Raw genomic sequence first — 22,666 nt, 5'->3', positions numbered from 1 at the left:
GTCAGTTGACCTGAAGCTGCTAGATGATGTCTGATGTGTCATGGTCGGCACAGAGTCCTGATTTTTTATAAGTAAACTTTTTATCTGAAAGTACAATTTTTTTAACAAAATCATGATGTTCTTTTTTTTATATTGTCAGTCATTGATATTCCAAAGGAATATTTTTTCCCACATATTTATTCAAGTTTAAAATATTATTTGTGCCTAAGATGACCTCAGATATGTATGTTTTTTTAAAGATCTAGATGAAGTTTAAAAATCCCAATTATATTGTGGTTACAGTAACAAAAAGATTATATTTTTATTGCGAAATGTACATTGTCTATAAATTTTTTTAGTTATGTCCAGGCACATGTCTACCCAAGATTTTTGAATTTTATCGACCAATAAATTATATATAAAATAATGAGATGAAACAATAAAATAGTATGTAAAATTACAATTTATTTGAATCTCGAAAAACTTGAAAAAGAGTTTATAAATACAAAATAAAATTGAGCATAGAATGAACTTTATATAATTATTTTTTTTACAAACAACGTATTCTTGTGTACTTTATTTTTATAGAAATTGTTTTCTTAAAGATAAAAAAATAAGTTATTTTCTTAAAGCATGATTTGGAAGGGAACAAAGATTTCCTGCCAACATAAACTAAATGGATTTATTTTTCAAATAGCGTCTTTTGAACGAAATCCTTCTTCGTTTTCGAGGAACCGAAAACATTTTTACTCGGGGATCAAGGTAATGAAGCCTTTTTGAAGGCTTAAAAGCCTTGTTTTTCTTGTAGCTAAATCGTGTTTTTGAGGTCTTCAACTCTTTTTTCTCATTGTTTGTTTTGACTGTGGGGAAACCACCTTTTAGAACAAGGAGATTTCCATCAGAGAGCCAAACTTCTTCAGGGTCCAGATCTTCTGGAAGTTCCTCAATGTTGGTTACAGCGATTTCATTGTCCTCAATGGGAAATAGTTTATGGATAAGGCCATAGGGAGAGTCGGGCTCATCAATGTTGAGGGATTCTTTGTAGTGAGGTGGAGGAGTCGTTGTTACGGATTGGATTTCGTAGTTCTTGATGGGCTTCTGAAAAATAAGGATGGTCTTAAAGTCATTTCTAACAAATGGGCTAAGAAGTCCCAGGTTTCACACTATGGTTTTAATTCACGTCATTTTAATTTAATAACAACTTTCAAAAGAAAGCTATCAAAAGTTTTTAGTTTTTGATTTAGTGTACAAAGTGTGACGCAACTTTTGTTATTCCCAAACTTCGTGTTTTAATTTTACACTGCTTCTTGATGGGACAAAATAGCGTACAAGCTAATCAATGGCTTGAAAATTGTTATACTGGAGTAAAAGTTTGGCAGGTTAAATTTTTTTTGCAACGTTGATTAAAAAAAAGATATTAAATGTTGTCTCCATATAAAAATTTCTCAAATATGTGGCCAAAAATCTAAGTTTTGACCAAAAGTAACTTATTATTAGTCTACTTTTGCTCTGGTGCCAATGATATTTCCTTTAAAGTAATACTTACATGAACGACTACTCTAGGGTGTCTCTTTTCCCAATTTTGGAAGATCTCTTTGTGGTCAAAATACTTGTGTCTTGGTCCATTGTTTTCATTTCTTAATTTGAATGGTTTCTGTTAAGTATAAATGGAATTAATTATGTAATCAATACATCCCATTAAAAAGGTCTAATACAATTAAAGTGAGTAGGTAAAACAACATCATGAGGCCCATTAATTTTATTGCTGTAATTCATAGTCCAAGTACATTTGATAAATACCATGTGGCTAGGCCTAATGGTTGATTATTATTTGATTAATTTGGGGTTCATTATAAGATAGATCTTTTTACATTAATTATATTATTATGCTTATGAGTGAACGTCTGAGGACCCCCTACATATAGAAGATCCTTTATCGTAGGGAGTCTATTTGCTTTGTATTATTGAAGTTCTTTACAACTTTATAGTTTAAAGAAATATTTATTCTCACCTTGTAGTAAATAATAGTGTGTTACTAAGTCCTTTAAAATTAAATATACTTTTAGATAATTGACTTTTCATTTAATTCTACCATTAGATATCTCCGTGTAAATATATTTTGTTCTTCAAATGATTTCAATTCATCATTCCACTTAATATACACAAAGCCTCGAACCTAATCGTTCATATATTCAATACTAGTAGTAGTATCCGGGCATTGCTTGAAGTTATTAGGCGTCGACGAAAATAAAAAAACTTGCTTTAATAATATATATTTGCTTTATCAATATAAAAGATAACTCCCCAACAAATCGTGTGCGTTTTATGACCACGCTCACACCTAATTACTCAATACTAAGAAGTTCTCTCCTCAAGAATGAAATAATGATTACAGATTTAGAAAATAAAAAAAACCTTGTTCAAGTTGTTCTGACGCTAAAAAATGTATCAGGATTGACAACCCAATATATTTGTACTTCCCATTTCATAACTCTTTTGTATCACGAGCTTTAGATACAGCCGCTCGTTGCTACATTACTATTTCTTAGATAAAATAGTCACGCAATTCTACGATTATCTCATAAATGGCTTTACGGCAAACATCTGGACAATTTTGCCTTTTAATATAACCTAAGTGAATACTTGATGTCCAATTTCATTACTATGAATATATGAAAAACAAAAAACAACATATTCTTCTGTGCAGCGTTCTTTCTTGATTACTACAGCACAGTGGTTCTCAAGCTTTTAACACTGTGTATCATTTTAGGAAATTGATGTTGCGGCTAGAACATATATCAGATCGGTTCAATTCGACTTGCGTCGAGTTTTTTTTCTTCTCCGACTAAAATTGTGACTCTATTTTTAACATGAAAAAAAAAACTTCTTCTTTTTATTAATTCGTCTTGATTTATATGACTAAACCTCATCAAATATTGTTAATTTTGGAGTAATGCCCCTCAGTTATTTTCTAATCCAGCAATTTTAAGGATATCAACTAGAAATCATTATAGTTATTATGAGATGCTGATAAAAATTGTCGTTCAATATGGTTATCTATCTAGTCATAAGATACCATTTAGATGATATATTAAGAATATTAGAAGTGTTCTGCGACTTTTCCCCCATAAAGGAGAATTACTCAATTAATTGTATGCCTCTTCATCTCTCTAACCCAGGGATTATCAACTGGTGACTTTCAGGATGAGCTCGCACGCTGAAAAATGTGCAATGATGACGAAACTGAATACACAATATAAGTAGCTTAATCTATTTATGACATCCTTCGTATATCTGTATAGGGAGCACACGTACCATAGTTTGAGAACCACTGATATACAACATCCTTAGATTTACACTATTGTTGGATTTGAATATTATATTCCTGAGGTTATATCATTCTTACACAAAAACAACTATATAATGTCTGGGGTCATAATTTTATAGATGAGATTATTATAATATCTCCGTTAATTAGTGGTATTTAGACATAAAACAATATACGTACATAGTGAGTCAGTAAAGGTTCGTGAGGTACTCATCAAATGTACAAATGAAAGAAGCCATTGCTAGAGCGGCTTACATACATTATATATGATGTTCAGAAGAGATGGGAAAAAGTAATAATAATATTATACCGACTGGTTTTAAGATTTCAATGTCCGTCACTTTACAAAAAAAAAAAAAGTAAAGTTTAGCAATTATATCAGTCATTCAGTCATTATGTATGTAATCGACTGTTTTTCCAAAAGGCCAGTAAATCAATAGAGGCTATTTAATTACGTTATTGGATGGACTAGATCTTTCAATCAAGCTTAAAAAAAGCTAATTGGTTGGATCAGTTCTTATTATGGGACTTAAAATAGCTCATCTAAAAAGTAACAAATTTAATAGCACCCTGTAGAAGACAGCTTTTTTTTCTAAATCAATTGACTTAATTTAGTTAAACTTAAAGCATCTTACAGGTACGATAATAATTCACATTATGCTAAATTTAGGCTGAATTTGTACAAGTTTAGGAAGATTGATTGGTGATGACGTAGCTGGGTGATATCTATGATAATTGATGTCGTCATTTATCAAAGATTTTTATATGGAACAGTTTTTATGAACGATTTGGACGATTTCTTAAGTTTTAAGACAAGGCATCTAAATTTTGGGACCGCTAGATCCCTAAAATCTTTTTTACCAAGATATTGGTCATTCCACCGATTCACAAGTCTTTAAAAACGATGGTGAATTTGAATTATTTACGGTTTGTTATGCACTATATTTCACAATCTAATCACATCTGATTTGTACCTATTTGCAAGCCTCATGCAGATTAACAAATAAAATAGATTTGTCTCTAATCAAGAGATTGTAGCCGCAAATGAAGCCTATTTTGATGCAAACTGTCCAATAGGAAATACATCAAACGTTTAAAAAAATAGTATTACTATAAAAGGTAACTATGTTAATGAATAAAAAGAAGTTTGCAACAAAAAAATATGGTTTTATAAGCCTTTTAGCAAGTGTTACCCTAAAAGTAATTAAATATAGTCAAATATGTTTACTTTTAGATGGATTTCTGTTTTCTTTACTAACTTAAAAGTTTTCTTATTTAATTCTATATAAATTGAAAAATACTCACAAATGAAATTTTACTCTAATGAATTATGTTAAATTTGGCAACAAAAAAAAAAAAAAGATTTCATTTACTCTTTTGCCTGCGTTATATATTGTCATGCCTAAATAATTAAATATCTTTACTCTCAGGTGGATTTCTATTTTTATTATTAACTTGAAAGTTTATTACTTTAATCGATATAAATAGTAAAAATACTCTCAATTTGAAAATGCCCGAAAACAAAATTTTATATGAAATAACTAATTACAGATTTCTAATTTGTAATATTTTAATTAAATACAGGGCCTAAAAATTCCTTCAATTGTATAATTAAATCAATTTTATCCATAGAAGTATTTCCTTCTTACAAATTTAGGTTTGACATAGAAAATATGTATATAGAATTTATCAAACTATTTGCTCGATTTGGACATGAATTATTTTATATCAAAGTTTGTTAAATTTTGCAACCAATGAAATAAATGAACATAATTTACAAGATTGATCTTCTTTGATGTCCCACAATTCCATACTAAACTAATAAATGAGAATAAGTTTCACATAAACTTATAAAATTTTGTAACTTTTGTATTCCTGAGTAGACTCAAACAGTTATCAACTCAAATTGACTTGAGTCCATGATTTTTCGACTCGATTCAAAAGTTGAGTGGCTTTTCAAATTTGAAAAATCCGAATCCTCCTTATATTTTTATATGAGTCAGATGATTTTTTATCGCTAATGATTTGATTTTTCCTTTACAAATATTCTAATCAATTAAAATTATAGGACCAAAGTAGATTTTATATATTTTTTTCAAGACCTGTTATGGTATTCCTACTAATAAACGATAAAACTACTTTGATATGCGAGTAAAAATTGTAACTCAATAGGGTTCTATCACTTGTCATAAGATGCAATTGCTTAGATATATATGAGGAATATCTGGATGATTCTGCCACTTCTCCACCATCCTTACATATATTGTCTCTTTCCCTCTATAATCTGTAGGCATCAACCTATTGAAATCTCTTAGTAAATACCTTTCTTCAGCATATTTAAGAAGTCATTTTTCATCAAAGAAAACTAAATTAACGAATAAAAATGTCAATATATATCTTCAAATTATTAGAAATGAATAAATGGGAGTGGAATATACAAAGTTGGCCGTTACTTTTTTTCTTTCAAAAAAATATTTCGGCCTTTCTTTATAAAATTTTTGATAATATTTATTGAATGACTTTTTTTTTTGTAGAAAAATAATATTATATTTTATTCATAGAAAAGTACAGGCATTCATTTGGTATTTTTTTAATCTCTTTTGTTCATATTTTCTATAATGACGTTTTCTTTTTAGAAAATTATGTTTTTAAAATAAATATTTCTTTAAAAAAGGTCACTTCTTTCAAAAGACATCCCATTCCATTTTTTTTTCTACTGAAATAACAATTTTTGTATGAGTGACATTTAATTTTTTTTTTTCCAAGTCATTAGATAAATCATCCAAATTTTTCAGCTGGCATCATAAACTCTAATAATCCATTCGGGGTCACTTCCACCAATCGCACTGGATAGTGTCGATACAACACTAAACGGCTGTACATTTATACTTGTCATTGTCATGTATATTTTTTCCCCTTGGATTCTTCAAAAATGTATTTTTTCCTGAAATAGTTATAGGTAATTGTATTCTACAAATAAATATATATGTTCTGTTCCATATTTGGGTAATTTTGTTTCCTTATTTGAACCATTTAAGTAATACACATGTATATTTATAGTAGATACAAGTTTTCCCTACGCAATATGTTTGATAAAAATTGGTATGTAAATGCACTGATGTTACAAATGATAGCTTCACTTCTTCCAAACCATTTAAATTTTGATAAATGATGTTAGTATGCTTTTCGGGAAATGAGTTTATCAACATGTAAAATAGCAGAAAATCATATAAACTTTAGGAACAGTTCTAGACAAGTCAAACAACCTTTCTATAACTTATCTTAAATTAATCAAAACAAATATTTGAATCATTCTTGTCCTTAACGATTCCCACGACATTACTTTAGACAAAAGTAACACTGCAACTTCAATTTAAATTACCTCAACGTCTTGAAAATTCGTGTATAGAGTAAGGACTCAAAAAGTAGAAAATTTTAAAAGGCGTTTCCAACTCTTTATATTTTTATTTTGTGCCATTTTTATGGAAAACTTTTGAATAAAAAAGTTAATGATTCGTCCATTTTCTACAATTTTTATTCAATATGTCCCCCTCCATTCTGAATGATGGCTTCAATACGGAGACGAACAGAAGCACAACTGACATTGATGAAGTATGAGGCCAAGTTGTTCCACTCTTCCGCTATCACAGCCTTCAAGGAATCAACATTTGAGTCAGAAGTCTGGTTCGTTTCGCCCTCTAAGATGCACTTAACAACGAAGCCCAGGGGATTCACGTTGGGTGTGAACGAAAGTAAGAAGGCAGTCATGTTCTCCCTGCAGAAATGCAGCACCTTCTTGTACGTGTGTACCTGGGCGCCCTCTTGGGTGAACACATCGTTATCCCTTGGAAAAGTGCTCTTCAACCATGGCAAGACATGGAGTACCTGAGGATCTTTTAGTAGACGGCCGCTTTGACTTTCTTGTTGCCGTTGACGAAGTAGGGAGCCTCTTGCTAACATCAGACGCTACGACGCCTTGGACCATGACCATAGCTGGATGTTTTGTTCCCTTCCCTCGACTGAGCTTTTGATTAAGCAAAGAAGCGATCATTTTTCCTGCTCAAAACAGTGTCCACTGTAAAGATCTTCTTGTTGGAGATCGCACACCCTCTGCCGTTTTGCTTGTTGTTCGATCATTTTTGATAGTTCAGAAACAAAAAAAAACCCATCAAATTGTAACTTTTTTTCAGTTCCTTCGAATTACGTCAAGTACAAAATTGTCAGACTTTTAGAACAGAGGCAAGGCGGCCTCGAAGAAGATTCTAATTTTTGAATCCTCACCCTGTATATGTACAACAGAATATATTATATGGGTAAATGACCCAAGTGTATTTGTTGTTGGTTGAATGGTTGAAGTGTAAGTAATTTATTTGTCAAATTGGAGGATATAAATATACATTGTTCCACTTAAACTGGCACAAGCTTAAATGCAAAGGCGTCCTTTTCCTTCATTCCTATTTTAGAAATTAAAAAAAAATCCAAATGGCCACTAATTTAATTGAATCAGTCCTTTTTTTATTTCAATGGTTCTTATTAATATTTTTTTTTTTTTTTTTGATATTTCATAGAATGTTATTTCATATACTTATGAATGTATTTTTGTATGTGGAGGCAATAGTTGATTCCTGGAGCAAGTACCTCTTCAATGAGGTACATAAATCATCTCCTGGAAAGGAGAAGTGGCTTTTTCTACTTGGTTATCTGAACTAGACTTTTTATTTTCCAAACCTAAAATAATTATTATTTCATTCTTGCTGGGGAAACACCTAAGAATAAAGTAATAACTAGTGCACGAACTCATGTCAGACAAAGAGGTACAATGATGTTTTGCTCTGGAATGATAAATGTAAGTCTATTTTCGACTCAGAGACGAATTGAAGATCTAAATCGAAGTAATTCCTGCCTTTATCATTGCCAAATAAGGAGTGGGATTTGTATTTATTTATTTCTTCTTACGGTTGCTTGCAGCTGATCTAATATATGCATCATGATAGGTCAGCTCCTCTCCCCCCCAAAGATTCTTCAAATTGTGAGGGTGAGTGCATTTTTTCAGGTCCCCCTTACATAGCGGCAAGATATATATTATGTATAGAGTTGAGTAGTTTTTAATAAAAAATCTACCCTTAAAAATTAGAAAATAAATAAAACGTTTTGTTGGGTGTGCACCTTCTTCTTTTTTGTTTATTATTTAATAGGTTGTCGTGGCGTTGACATACCCTCTTTTTGGAAAATATATTCAAGCTAATATGATGTAAGTTCTAATTAATACCTATAATTTGTTAATTTTCAGAAAATCTTGTTATTTTTATCTGCAAATTATCCTAGTAAACTGCCACCTGTCAGCACAAAAGCAAGCAGAATGATTTTTCCAAAAATTAAGCATTAATTACATTTTTTATTCTTCGGTAAATATTCGTCAGTTTTTATAAGCAAATTATTCTTATTAACTATTTGGGAGGAGGAACTGAAAATTGCACTTCAAGAAGTCAAAGTTGGTTTTTAAAATAAAAAAATAATATATTTTTTTAATAGGCCTAATCAGAGACATTGTAAATCCATTAAATCAAATAAAGGCTTTAAACTACAGCATAAAATTGGGTATCTTAAGTCGTACTACAAATTTTGAATACAAAGTCTATAATTGACTCAATATCTTTATAAAATATTAGACTTTTATGTTTATATAAAGTAAAAAAAAAAGAAGGTTTTTTTAGCCTTTTCTTGATTTTTGTTCAAGATTGTTTTATGTTTATGTTTTATTTATATATATATATAGTTTGGGATCATTTGTAAAGCAACAGTTTACAAAAATCAAATAATTGTACTCAGAATTTTCAAATCGCTAACGATACTTCGACAAACAGGTAAATTGATATGATATATTAGAATAAAAGTTTTTGATGAATCGCATAGATTTCTAAAAAAGTATGCGTTATTTTATATTAGGTGTAGAAAATAATTGAAACTTATCTAAAAACAAACTAAATAGGATATATGTAAAAAAAAATTCTTTTTGACATATATAAAATATCATAAATTAAATATTCAAGTGCTCATATTTACTTAAATATTAATCAAATTAAAACAACAATGTGACAAGGTTACTTTTATGGCGTGTAAACAAACGCTTTATATTGAAAATAGATCTACTGTTGTCTGCTTTATATATATATAAATTCATCAGTCATTCAATTTGCCAGCTTGAACGATTAAGGGAAAATGAATGGTGTCGAACATACCGAGATAGTGCAATCTATCCTAATTTGCTCTCCACCTAAAAATAAACAGACAACAAATCTGTTTTCTGTGTCGTTCATTCTTCAATCATATCTTATAATATTTATATAGAATTTTATAAAAACATAATCATGAATAACATCCAAAATAATAATGAAATCTGTAAAGGATATCATATAAGCTTTATTTTTGTATGTACCTGAATAATACTTTGTAATTGTTATAAGGTCATTGATAAACGTATTTAATGGGTAATTGACCATTTGAAGATGGAAATAATTAGATATTAGAGGTCAAAAGTACGTTTAGATATTCGTTCAAGTTCGTGCAAAATAATATATTGTTTTTCGTCTATTATATGAATTTAATTATGTAAAAAAAATTAAATTAAATTGTTTGAGTTATAATTACTGTGATGTTTGCTTGCCTATTTTTTTATTTTATTGTTTTTTATTGGACTAGTCCGATTAGCTTATATAATGCAAATTATATGCAAATTTTGAAACAATTTTTAGGAGGGACATTAATTTATATAATCGTTTCTTTTATAAAAGTATAAAATTGCAATTCAAAAATAAAGTTATTTAACAAAATCCCTCGATAACACCCATCCCTGTATAAAAAAAAAACAGATTTCTATTTCTTATTGTTTATAAGTCAGAATTATATACTCAAAATTCACCAATCAAACAAAATTCCTATGAGTTTTGTTTCATTGTTTAATCAACTTTTAAATTTGGGGTTTTACTTATTAATTTATTATTAGTAATTTGAATATTTTATTTATTAAATATAACAATATTATTAGAACGGTTTGATTAATAGTTTGCTTCTTGATTATATATGTCATACAAGTTCAAACGTTATAACGCAAATTCAGCCATTTTAGTTGGCTATGAATCATTTTCTCAAGAAATTTGTCGTCGAATGGGGACCCAAAACTTTCAGTATAATTCAATGATGATTTTATTCTCCTGTTATTTTTACTAACATGGTTTCATTAGGCCACTAAACAACATTTGAAACAAAAATTAGCAAGTTTTTTTTATCCGTGCAACGCGTGTAAAATCTCATCTGCGCTGGATTCAGTACTCAAAAGGCTACAAAGATCGTTGGCATATCCTTCTGGACTGCTTCCAACATAAATAAGTCAATTATAATCAAGAAGAACCAAAAGTGAATGTTTTGCAAACATTCACTTTCCGAAAAAAGTTCAACCTTTGAGCTTTAGTAAATACGGGATTTTTTGATTTTTTTTTGTTGAAAAATGTCAGTAATGATGTCCTGAACCCAGCCGATAGTCTCACGGCGCTAATCCTGGTAAATATAGCGAGCATTTAGCTAATTAGCGTACTTCATGCATGCATGGTGAAAAGCCTTCATTGTCAAGAGCTGTCCATTTGTTTGCCACCTTTTAGAGGCCATTATTGTTTGTGAAGGAGGACATTTAGAATCATCTATATATGTAAATTTAAATATATGACGAAGAGTTTTTTGAGTTGTCCTTTTTTGATTCCATAAAAATCACATTTTTTGTAATTTAATCATACTACTGCAAGTTTTGGATCCCCCCTCAGGAGCTTTTGTACCTTCTAGGGTTTTTCATTTCCTGGGAAATCCATTTTCAAATTTCGGGATCCCGTTTGTAAATAATAAATACTGTATAATTCAAGTATTTTTTTTTATCTTTTAAGAAGAAATAAGAATTTTTAAGACATCTGAAAGGGTAGATTTAATACTGTTTTAATAAATACATCTTATATTTCAAATATAGTTTTTGCCCATATTGAAAAAATTACAAATCCTTTACTGACAAATAGATAAACTATATATATATATATATATATTTATTTGTTAGTACTTCATAGGACATCATTTATTATTGGTTAATTATTACTAAATATTATGGAATAATTAAATACAGGATTTATCGAGAAAATGAATAATTCGCAGAATTTCCTGTATCGTAAAAGCCCTAGAAACACTGGGGAAACAGGATCTCAAGAGTGAAACCCTTGTACCTACTATGCATCATCTTCTTTAAAGTTTATAATTAAAGTACATCAGTGCAAATACAGAACTACATATATACTTCTAAAAGGCCATGCATCCAAAGGCTTGATCAACTTCATAACTAATCAGATATATTTTGAAAGTTTGCATACATTTCATATATGCTTTTTGTTTTTATTGTCACGATTTTGGTTGCATATATAATGTGCAACTCTAATTAATATTCAATATGAGGTGTTGACTTTGAGATCACCTTTTTATTGAAGTCAATTGATATCTACATATTATGCAGTATTTAAAGCTATTTGTAGACATATAAATTAACTTTTTTTCTGTTTCAAGGAATGCATATCATATTATGGAAAAAAAAAAAAAAAAATGGGATGGGAACATGATGAAACTTTTCTTGAAATTTCAGGGACTTATAAAACTTAGTATCCTATAACTCCCCTTTTTGTATGTAGGCCTAATTATTAACGCATTCTGTGACACGTATTTCTAGGTTCTAGGAAGATCGCCTACAGGAAAATTGCCCGCCATTATACTATATATGTAGGGATTTATCTATAGATCTAGCCAATCTATAGGTAGGACTGCCCTATCTAAGGATCTATGGATATTTTGTCATCTGTATAAAAACCGTTGGAAAAAAGACAGCGCCCGTCTGCCATTGCAAAAAAGTATTGGCAAATTAGGAGTGGTCATTTATGGCTGTTAAAGCGACGGTAGTGGTTTTTAATCTGGCTTTGGGCCTCCAGTTTATACTGCATAACCGATTGGGTCAAAGACGATCATATAGGGGTTTCTTTGAAGTAGCGGTGTTTGTGTTTAACCTGTCTCAAGGTCCTACAGTTAACCTATATAAATTCCGTGTGTCTGTGATGAAATTTGGGAAATTAGGAGGATTATTTTATTATCGCACATCTGCAAATGGGAAAACTATCAAAGGATCTTTAGACGGGTCATACTCATCGCTAAATGTACCGCTATAAATGTAGTATAATTCCGAAAGGCAATTTTTCCTGCAACCATTCCTCTAAGCATTGTATTTTTCAATATACATCAATACCTTTAATAGTTAGTAATTGGTTTTGAGGATCTGTTGGACAGTTTGTTTGATAGCAATGTTGGACCTAATAAATATTACTGACTTCTAGACTACAGATTTAACAAATTTATTGTTGTTTTGATATAACGTAATACAATTATTAACTTCCCCATCAAAAATATTCCACCCTTTAAAAATATTCAACAAATGGGAGAGGCACAGACTCCCGCTAGGCTGACATTGTTTGATAGTGTAGGTGCTAGGAGCATTTCATTCTTTTGGATTTTATTAAAAGAGTTATGAATGAATAATCGTACTATTGTAAAACCCACACTGATCCAATCCAGACGGATTGGAGCAATGGCTTAGTAGAAGAGTCGGTTGGAAATGGCTTCCTCAGGGTCTGAAACAAAAAACCCATTGTTTATAAAAATTATATTATTTAATTATATCTTGGGTTCATTATTGATTACAAATAGAAAATTCCATTGGCCATAGGTTAGAAAAACCTTCCCCAAAGAAGATACGAAGATCTAGTTATGCTTTTGAAACGGGATATTGCTTTATTAGGTTTCATGCCGATTTTTATTTTATTATTATTAATCCATTTTACTGTTCATTTTTTTTTTTTTTCGTTAATAAAAAATAGTTAAATTGGTACTTTGGAGCAAACCAAAATCTAAAAAAAATATGTTTCATTTATTCAATGCTTGTTCTCATTTGTTTAATATAATAATTTTGATGAAGTGACAGAGGAATAATAAAGCCAAGGGATCATTTGAGGAATATAATAGCATGTATTTCTAGCAATCTCCCATTCCACCTGTGTATAAATATAACACGGAAATTAACAGGTAAAAAGGTCATCATTCCGCATTTGATATTCTTCAAATTGTATGAATGTAAATCTCTTTGATGGAATAACCATAAATTAATACGTCATTCAACTAAATAATAGAAAAAGTTTATTCAAAAGGTATTTTGTGAAATGTATATAGTTACATTTTTTAAATAAATAAAAAGTTAGTTTGTAATGTTGCCCTTTTATAACTAGAGTTGAAGAAATCTTTTATTGTGTTACCTAGACGTAGCTGTTAGATAAAAGAAATATACACAATTCTCTATAAAGGACTTACAGTTTCTTCACGAGTTTTAAGTGAAGGTCCTACACTTAGGACCTTAATCCTTAGTGTAATGGTTAGTTTTAGCGTGTACATGCCCTGGACAAAAATTCGGGGATTTTTTTTCTTTTTAAATAATTTGATTTGTTTAAAATATTTTCACTTTTTTAGAAAATATAATGCAAAGCCTTTTTTCAAATGACCTTTATTTGTTGGACAACAATAAATAATGTTCCATTTACAACTACAAAATGAGAATTATAATTGTAAATGAAGGAGTTAGAGCAGTTTGAATGAGAATAATGTAATAATTGAAAATTTTCACGAAGGATCAATATATTAATTGTGTTATTTTTGGCTTTTTTAATACAAATTACTAAAATATAAGCATTATATATGAATACATAATAACCATATAATTAAATGATAGTATTAATTAATAATTGGTAATTAGAATGACTCATTTTTTAATTAAATAAGACATTTTAAGACGAAGAAATTGCAATTTGTACAATGTGCTTATACAGGTTGCAACTTGTTCAGACATCGCAGCTTGGACACAACTTAGGTATAGATTGACAAATTATCTGCAACTATATAAAAGTTTCCCACTTGTTTTGAATCATACTTTCGGCAACTCTATTAATAATTATCTTTAACGAACAAAGCAATTAATTGCCATAGTTTAATTTGTAATAATTTGTAAAGTAATGCATAGTATTTGAATATAACGCAATCACAGATTGCTGCCAATAATTTTCCATGGTTCATTAGTATCCAAGCCTATTTTTCTTCGTATCAATACAAGTTTTTTTGCAACAATAAATGTACAAATAGGTTGAATTTTAATAAATTAATGTTAAAGGTGTGTTGTTAAGTGTATTTATGATTCACTCTCTTAATTATTATTTTTTTCTCGAAACATCTTACAATTTTTTGCAATTAATTTGAAGAATCATTTCTTCACGAAATGCAATTATAGATATATAATACAAATAAATCACTATATTATATTAAGCCATAATTATGAATACAATTAAAAATAGATTATCTGAAAATATCACACCCAATTTTTTTGTTATAAGGGGGCGGGAGATTTATCAAAGCATTATTATACATAGGAAATAAATAAGCAAATTGAAAGGTTAATTTCTGCAAAAAAAAAAAACCTAAATTATTTTGTGGCTTCGGTAACGGGTGCGGCGAAAAAATCTTTACAATTCGTTTTTGCTACGCAAAAAAGGTTTTTGTGAATGCAATAAAATTATTCCTGTCAAGTACTAAAAAAAAAAAAAAAAAAAGATCTTCCTAAGTGTCTTTGAAGCTGAGACATTGTTATCTGAACGAGATCAACGAATTTCGGTCAGTGTAATTTTGGACGCTGGCAAGAAACCAAAGCAAAGCATTTGGTTATCTCCAAGCCAACCGTCTATGTTGTTATGAAGTCGGAGATAGTAGACAGGAAGCTTGGGTAGGGTAGGAAAATGAAATGGAATATGAAAGAAGTCAAGGATGCTGCCCAGATAAAACCATGGGTGCGTTCAATCATATACAATTATTTTAAATAAAAAAAAGTATATTTTTGGATGGAACGGGGGACAGTTTAGTCGGAAACGCAATAGACCTTGGCGGCGCACTCCTGTATCGATTTCAAAGGGTTGAACTGCAGGATTATATGTATGTAATTACAAATATTAATTTTTCAAAAAAATTACAAAAATCCACTGTTATTCACTAAAAATAAAATGTTTTTGGAAAAAATTTCAAAAATCCATAGCTTTACTCAAAATATTAAATTTTGTGGAACTTTTTTTTCAAAGGTCCACAGCTGTTCACAAGAAACTAAATTTTTTTAGAAAACAATTTCAAAAACCAACAACTATTCCCAAAAGAATAATTTTTAGGGGAAAAAATTTCAAAAATCGATAGTTGTACTCAAAAAATTAAATATAAAAAATCTTCAGTTGTTAAATAGAAACTTATTTTTTTATTCAAATTTCAAAAATTCAATTACAAATATAAAATTTTTCAAAAAAAATTTCAAAAATCCATAGCTTTTAACATAAAGTTTAATTTTTTTGAAAAAAAATTGAAAAGTTACATTTATTTGCAGAATTTGTTTGAAAAATTATATTAAATTTTTTGAAAAAAAAAAAAAATCATATATTAAATTTTCTAATAAAAAGTAAAAAATCCTTAATTTGTGGAGGGGCCAACCTCACCTCCAGCCCTCCCTGTGAACACCCCTAACCACCAGTTGTTTGTAACTTCCTTGGGTGTCCCATGTACCTGGTTGGTGGGTCAGGTAGCAAATAATTACTTTAATACCTTGAAATATGAGTGTTCCAATCGTAACAATACTCGGTTCGTGAACCATTTTTTCACGCCTGTTTGGTACGAATGTGATTATTTCTTTACCAATCTGGAAGATATTTCTTAAAAAAGATCATATAAAACAACCTCATTTTTTACCCTTAAATTTCTTTTCAGACAATAAAATAATGAAGTGCAATCGGGTCAAGAACAAATTTTACCACAAGACGTGTCTGGATCGAAGTTGAATCGAATTAGTTAAAGTTACAACCGTCCTAGACCAGTCCAGGATATCAATACCGAAAACTAACATTTTGTCTCAGTATAATTTTTTTTTAGATACGAGAGGAATTTCGACCTCAAATTATCATTGAAATACGGTTCCGTCTGGAGTTGGAGACGGGACGTGAGAGCCACTTCAAGTATTTATTTATTAATTTTTTTTTTTTTTTTTTTTTTTTTTGCGGGATAAATTGCTTTGACTTACGAACTTGGGTTAGAAAAAAATATAAGTTGTATGTTAAAGTATAACTGTATATGATTTTGAATATTTGTAGCTGAATCTCCTTCTCAGAAAAAAGCTAAATTAAGATTAAGCTACTTATAATAAGACATAGTAGGTAGAAACTTACAAGCTCATATAAACTGCAAGACACTTTAATGCAATAATTTTATTAAATCTTAAATCTTTTAAATGAATTGAAATTAGCACGCAACTTCATATTTATACGTCGTGTGAAATGACGAAAGACTTCAGGCATCTTGTATCTAAGATCCTTGAAAAAGGAAAATTAAGGGAAAGAGCATGGACTTTCCTTTTCTGACCTATGGAAGAAGGCAGGGAGGCGGCCATAATAAGGGATTTATTAGTTGTAATTAAAAAATCAATAATGATTAATAAAATGGTTGGATGCACGAGGCCTTTGGAGCCCCTGAAATGTCACCTAGCTTTTTACCTCATATTAATTGTATATTTTAATAAAGGGATATGGTTCCTACTTGATAACCTAATTTTACAAAGCTTCTTAAAGGACCAATAATTTAGTTCAAAGAAATCCAGAAGAAGTACAGAATCATCCCCACGTGGAAGTGTGAACGCCTCTTTTATTGTTTAAAGCTATCTTATGTCCTATTCATAATGAATAATTTCTTTCTTTTTTTTTTGTTAAATTTAAACATTTTTTATTAAAATGGCTGAAACATTGGGATGAATAAATAAAAAATAAAATAACCATCACTTGAAATATTAGCTTGAAACTATGCAAAACGTTTTGCCGAAAGTATTGAAGATGATAAGACACTCTAATAAGATTACCATATGACACCTCGTTACCTTTATTGTATCACGTAACCTTTCTTCCAAAAAGAAGCAGAATAAAAAAGCCGAAATCATGAGGTAGTATTATTTTTTTTAAGTACTCCCAGGTTATCATTGTCATAGTAAAGTACAACTTACTACTTCATTTAATTCTGAAAAAGAACAAATTATGAAATAACCATGAGGTATCAAGTGAGACAAGGGAGTCGACAGCTGACAATTAGATACATAAGGTATTTTTGTTTTAGCGAGGTAACACCGTAATGAAACACTTTTGAGTCAAATATATATGAAAAACTCATTGTGGTTAAGACCTCCTTATTCGAGAACAAGACTTTGAGAGACCTAAAACAAGAGAGAATAAAATATATTTTGTTGCTTCAATGGAACCAACAATTTTATTCCAACAAAACCAAGAGATTCAGAGGTTGAGACACGTCGACGAAACATAGACTACAGGAGTCCACACTAAGACCTTAAAAATTGGTATCGATACATTAATTTCGAGATTAAGACCAATCAACTGGTGAAAGCATGTTTTGAGGTATTGATTTCAAAAGGATCTGACTATCATATTATGAAAAATTTGATTATAAAAGTTCACTAATTAGTCCAAATTACCTTTAGTTTTTCGATAACTATACCACAGCTAACATAAATATCTATTAATGTGTGCAGACATTTTTTTGGTGGAGGCCTGTATATATGTAGATATTATTAATATTTTTCAATCTGTATTCTAAGATGTACAATCTCGATACTGGATTAGTTTTGAGTACACTTACTCGTAAAAATAATAGAGTATTATGAAAAAAATAATTGCCGAATCATGCTATCAATAGAATATGAGAAAAACAATGAAATATACTGATGAAAACCAAAACATGGAAGATTTGTCTTGTTAGAGCAAAAGAAAATATGTAGTCCTTGAATACTAAAGGTATATATATATAATATCTCCGTATATCTATGAATAAAATCTATAAGCACTCGAGCAGAAAAATATAAACATACTTATTATACGTATAACAATGTCATTTAATATTTAATTGATCGAAAACTGATTTGAGGTACGTAGTTATTTGATTTATCTAATGATGATAAATGAATTTGGGGCCTAACATTATGTAACCCTACCCAATAACTTTGTATATTTCCCACTATATATACCTATGCTACAAAATCATAGATCAAGAAAAATTATATCCAATGGAAAGATGGAATATTTGCAAAGTACTTAATGGATAATTTATGCAAATTTATTCCTTATCAAATGTAATTACACACAGTAAATATTTTCAAATGTATACTTATTACTTGATAATTGTAATTATTCTCTATTATGATTCATTTATTGTTTAAATTTGTGCTTCTTTGAAGGTATTATTATAATTATTGTTCAAAAATGGTAAATATTCAGGATTTTAATAGTTTACATCAAACTATAATTTCACACATAATTATGTGTAATATGTTCATTGGACTGGTTTTTAAAATATTTTTTTTTTTTTTCCAAATGTTGAAAAGGCAATATCCATAATTGTTTCTTTTAATAAAAAAGTGAAGAAATATAAAGTTTTATCCATATTGATCAATGTTTCAAGGTTGAGGACAATCTTTTAAATTGTAAATTAAAGAATTACATGGAAAAAATAATTTTTGTACTTAAAAAAGATAATCCATTAGGACTTTTGATAGTTTTCTCCTTAAGTGAGTTTTTGTATACAAAAAGGACATATATTGTATTTTTGCACTGTGCGTATTATGGGGTTCTACCTCTAATTTACTTGAGCGGTACTCCCCCATTAGGAATACAGTTTAGCCATTCTTGCAGAATGTATTAGGCTAATTGGATGTCGCAAGGGATCCATTAAAAATGTACCTAAATATACCTACGCACTTTTTCACTTTAAAAACAATTTTCACGACCAGTTTAATCTACATTCATATAATCAAACTGATGCATGCTAAAGGGCTTAAAGTTTTCGCATGCACTGTTCTGTGTTTAGGTTCCATATACTAGTATATCAATTGTATATAGAATGAGAAAAAATGGATGTACACTTCAAAAGAACGCCAATTACGATTTTCTATCTCTCTCCTTTGTTAGTGTTCTGTACAATGATTGGCTTAACTCAAATTAACTGTTGGCAAAGAATATGTCCTTACCATTAATATTTATTGTATTTTGCAAATTTTTCCTTCTAAAAGAAACAGAAAGAAGGCAGAAAATCAGTTGGCCCAGTCTTCGAATCTATGGAGTTGTTAGGGATTATTTACAAATTAAAAAGAGGTAACCACAATTTAGCTCATCAACATTCAAAATACGAATAAGGGGAGAAGAAGTTAGAGAATCGACAGATGCCACCAACAAAATAAAGTAAATTTATAAACACTGTGTTAAATGAAGAATAGTCACACAGTTAAGTAAGAATTGACAATCTACTATACTATTTAAAACCTTTTTTCTATCTTTTTTTGAAAGAAGGTTGTTAAAAACAATGAAAATTGATAGTTGCTATTATATTCAAGCTCTTTCTGGGTCATTCTCCGATTATTTGATTTAGTATGAGTTATTCTCGATTATTATTTGATCTGGCTTGATCAAATAATTAATAAATAATATTGCTAGAAAAATAATGGAAAAAAATATTTATACTAATATTTATGATTGTTTTTCAGAAGAAAATTGGTGTCAAAAGTTTTGTCTGGATGTACTCATTTCAAAAATACAAAACAAAATCTATCCATTGTTCTTGAATTAATTTACAAAAATACATCAAAAGCGTTCAATTCCTACTCTATCAATCTCGTCATTTTATATGCTCTCATTAATTTTCCATCCTAAATATTCAACCATTTAAACTAAAAATGTTGATAATAATTAATCAATGCTATAGAATTGTAGTCAACTTGTGCAGTTTTATTTAGAACACTCTTAATATACGGGCTTGTGCTGTATTCAAACTCATTTTACCAAAATTCCAAGACAAAATCTGAACATTGGTGGACTAAGACCGGACAAAAACTTTCAAGAGTTAAAAATAAGTCAAGATCAAAACTTAGAAGGATCAAGACCAAAACTTGGTCATTGGTTTAGACTGAAAAAAGATTAAAAACTGCAAAAGTTGTTCTCAAGCTTATGGATGTTGCTCGTAATCAAAGGAATGGCTCTATCATGAAAAGTTTGAAGGATTTAAAACAATATGTGCAAGATATTTCATGAGAAAATCAGCACTCAAAAATTAACATAATAACATTTGCATGAAATTTGATATTATGTTAATAATAAAAAAGGTTGAGATCATGTTCCTTTAACAATAATGAATAACGTGAAAGAATGGCAAAAATGGTTGTCTAAATGAATTTAAGTACCTAAAGTTGTTTCTTTAAATATCAAAAATTTGAAAATGTATTGCTTAGGGAAGAACCGATTAATCGGCAAATAATCAGTAATCGACCTAATTGGGCACTTTGCAGATTAATCGGTAATCGGATAATGCTGAATATTCTGATGTAAAATAAATGAAGCTTTTGAAGAGCATTCAATGTAGCAATATTTGCATCCATGGCATATGTAACAACCAATTTCCGTTGTTTAATAATTATTTCCAACATATTATAGTGCTAGACATTGTCCAAAGTTATTAGGCAGCGTCAAACCAACAAACTTTGTCTACAAATTATAGAAGATAACTACACGATGAAATCTTCAGTGTTACTCCTTGTTTTCATGAGTACAATCCCACTTAGTTACTCCTCAATACATGGATGTTCGCTTCTCAAGAATAAAAAAATACTATTAACAGCTTGAGAAATAAAAATAGTATGAGGTTTTGCCTTATGAGGCAGGGAGTAATTTTCTCTCTATAGTGCTACCTGGATGAGCCGTAGCTACACACGCTCGATGCTACAGTCAATGCGCCTGCTAAATTTCATTAATTTGACTAAATTGCTATTTCTTAGATCAAAAAGATGTATATGATATACATCAGGGAACACTATATACACACTAGATGCTACAAGCAAAGCTCCTCATTAATCTGACTACATTTTATTTCTGAGATCAGTAATATAAATATGACTATGATGTTGTTATTGTAGTTCAAACATAAAAAGAAGCACATAAAAAAAAAACAATATGTTTTACTTGCTAGATAGCTCTTAAATTTAATCAATGTTACTTTTTAAAGACATTCTCACGACAATTTGAAAAATTATTATCTAAAGGACTGATGTTTAACTCAATTGATTCAAATCATATCAACTCGCTCAATATTCAAATTGCATATCATGATCACATAATGAAATACCCTTAGTTCGTGGAACATCCTTTTACATAGAAGGAAGCAAGAATTGGTGTTATTATAAAGTGTGCCGGATCACGATCCTTAACCTTTTTGATATAAGGATATTTTGCCTTTTTATATCAATAAATGAGGTTAATACGTTTATTAAAATTGATGTTCTCTTTTAATTTTCTAAATCAAAATATGTAAAATTTACTTCTATAAAATGCATTAAATATTGGGTTTCCGTTGTAATAATGATGGAATAACACTTTTGCCTCACATCATGCTTGTTTGTCAATCCATGAGTCATTTCTAGTTTGAATAATCAATCATATCCAATGATAATAACTAACAGAGAAGTGATTAGCAATTCTTTTACTCGAATCGTTACCTTTTTTTTTTTTTTTTTTACCTATTATACTAATCTTATTACCTACATTGTCCCTGGTTCAAATTTATTTCGTAGTGAGGTTTTATTGGTGTATGCATTGAAATTTTGGGACATGATTTCATCATTTTTCCTACGGAAAACAACCATTTATTTCGTTTTATATTAATACATATTACATATTTTGATTAAAATATTCCAAAGGAATATCAATTCTAACCAAAAACAACCTATAAATCTCATTTATATTAAGGCAAGATATCCTTGAGGCAAAATGGTTTTAAGGCCATGAAGGGAAACTTTGTATTATGAACTTAGATGTGGAGTTGTTACTCCTAGTCTAGTTTAGTTTTGTCAGTGAGATTTTACAATGTTATATTCATAATAATTGTCATTTATTGGGCTTGCTTGAACTGTATTTAGTATTGACTAGAAAATTAATAAATAATCGATTGATTAACAGCTGCTGATTAATCTGTCATAAGCCAAATTGCTTATCAGTACATCCATGATATTATTTGTATCATGATAATATTTTTGAATAGTCATTTTAAATAAACATATATGTAATTATGTAATATGTAATCTGCGAGGACGTTACACATATGTTTGAATGCTCTTAATGAATA

The 22,666-nt window shown here is 29.5% G+C and overlaps 1 protein-coding gene across 1 annotated transcript in view; it reads right to left on the bottom strand.

The window, feature by feature from the left end:
* Nucleotides 1-424: 424 nt before the first annotated feature.
* Nucleotides 425-22,666, bottom strand: part of LOC121114565 (uncharacterized) — a 38,023-nt gene continuing 15,781 nt past the window's right edge. Inside the window, exons 2-3 of the mRNA XM_040708564.2 lie at nucleotides 1,526-1,633; nucleotides 425-1,077 (exon numbers count right to left, since the gene is read on the bottom strand). Coding sequence (XP_040564498.1) covers nucleotides 652-1,077; nucleotides 1,526-1,633 — 534 coding nt within the window. The 3' untranslated portion in view covers nucleotides 425-651. The remainder of the gene's footprint in view (nucleotides 1,078-1,525; nucleotides 1,634-22,666) is intronic.

This window comes from Lepeophtheirus salmonis, chromosome 3 (assembly GCF_016086655.4).
Source record: "Lepeophtheirus salmonis chromosome 3, UVic_Lsal_1.4, whole genome shotgun sequence".
Lineage (NCBI taxonomy): Eukaryota > Metazoa > Arthropoda > Copepoda > Siphonostomatoida > Caligidae > Lepeophtheirus > Lepeophtheirus salmonis.
Note: the sequence above shows the minus strand (reverse complement) of the source record. Positions and strands in the feature narration are given on the sequence as shown.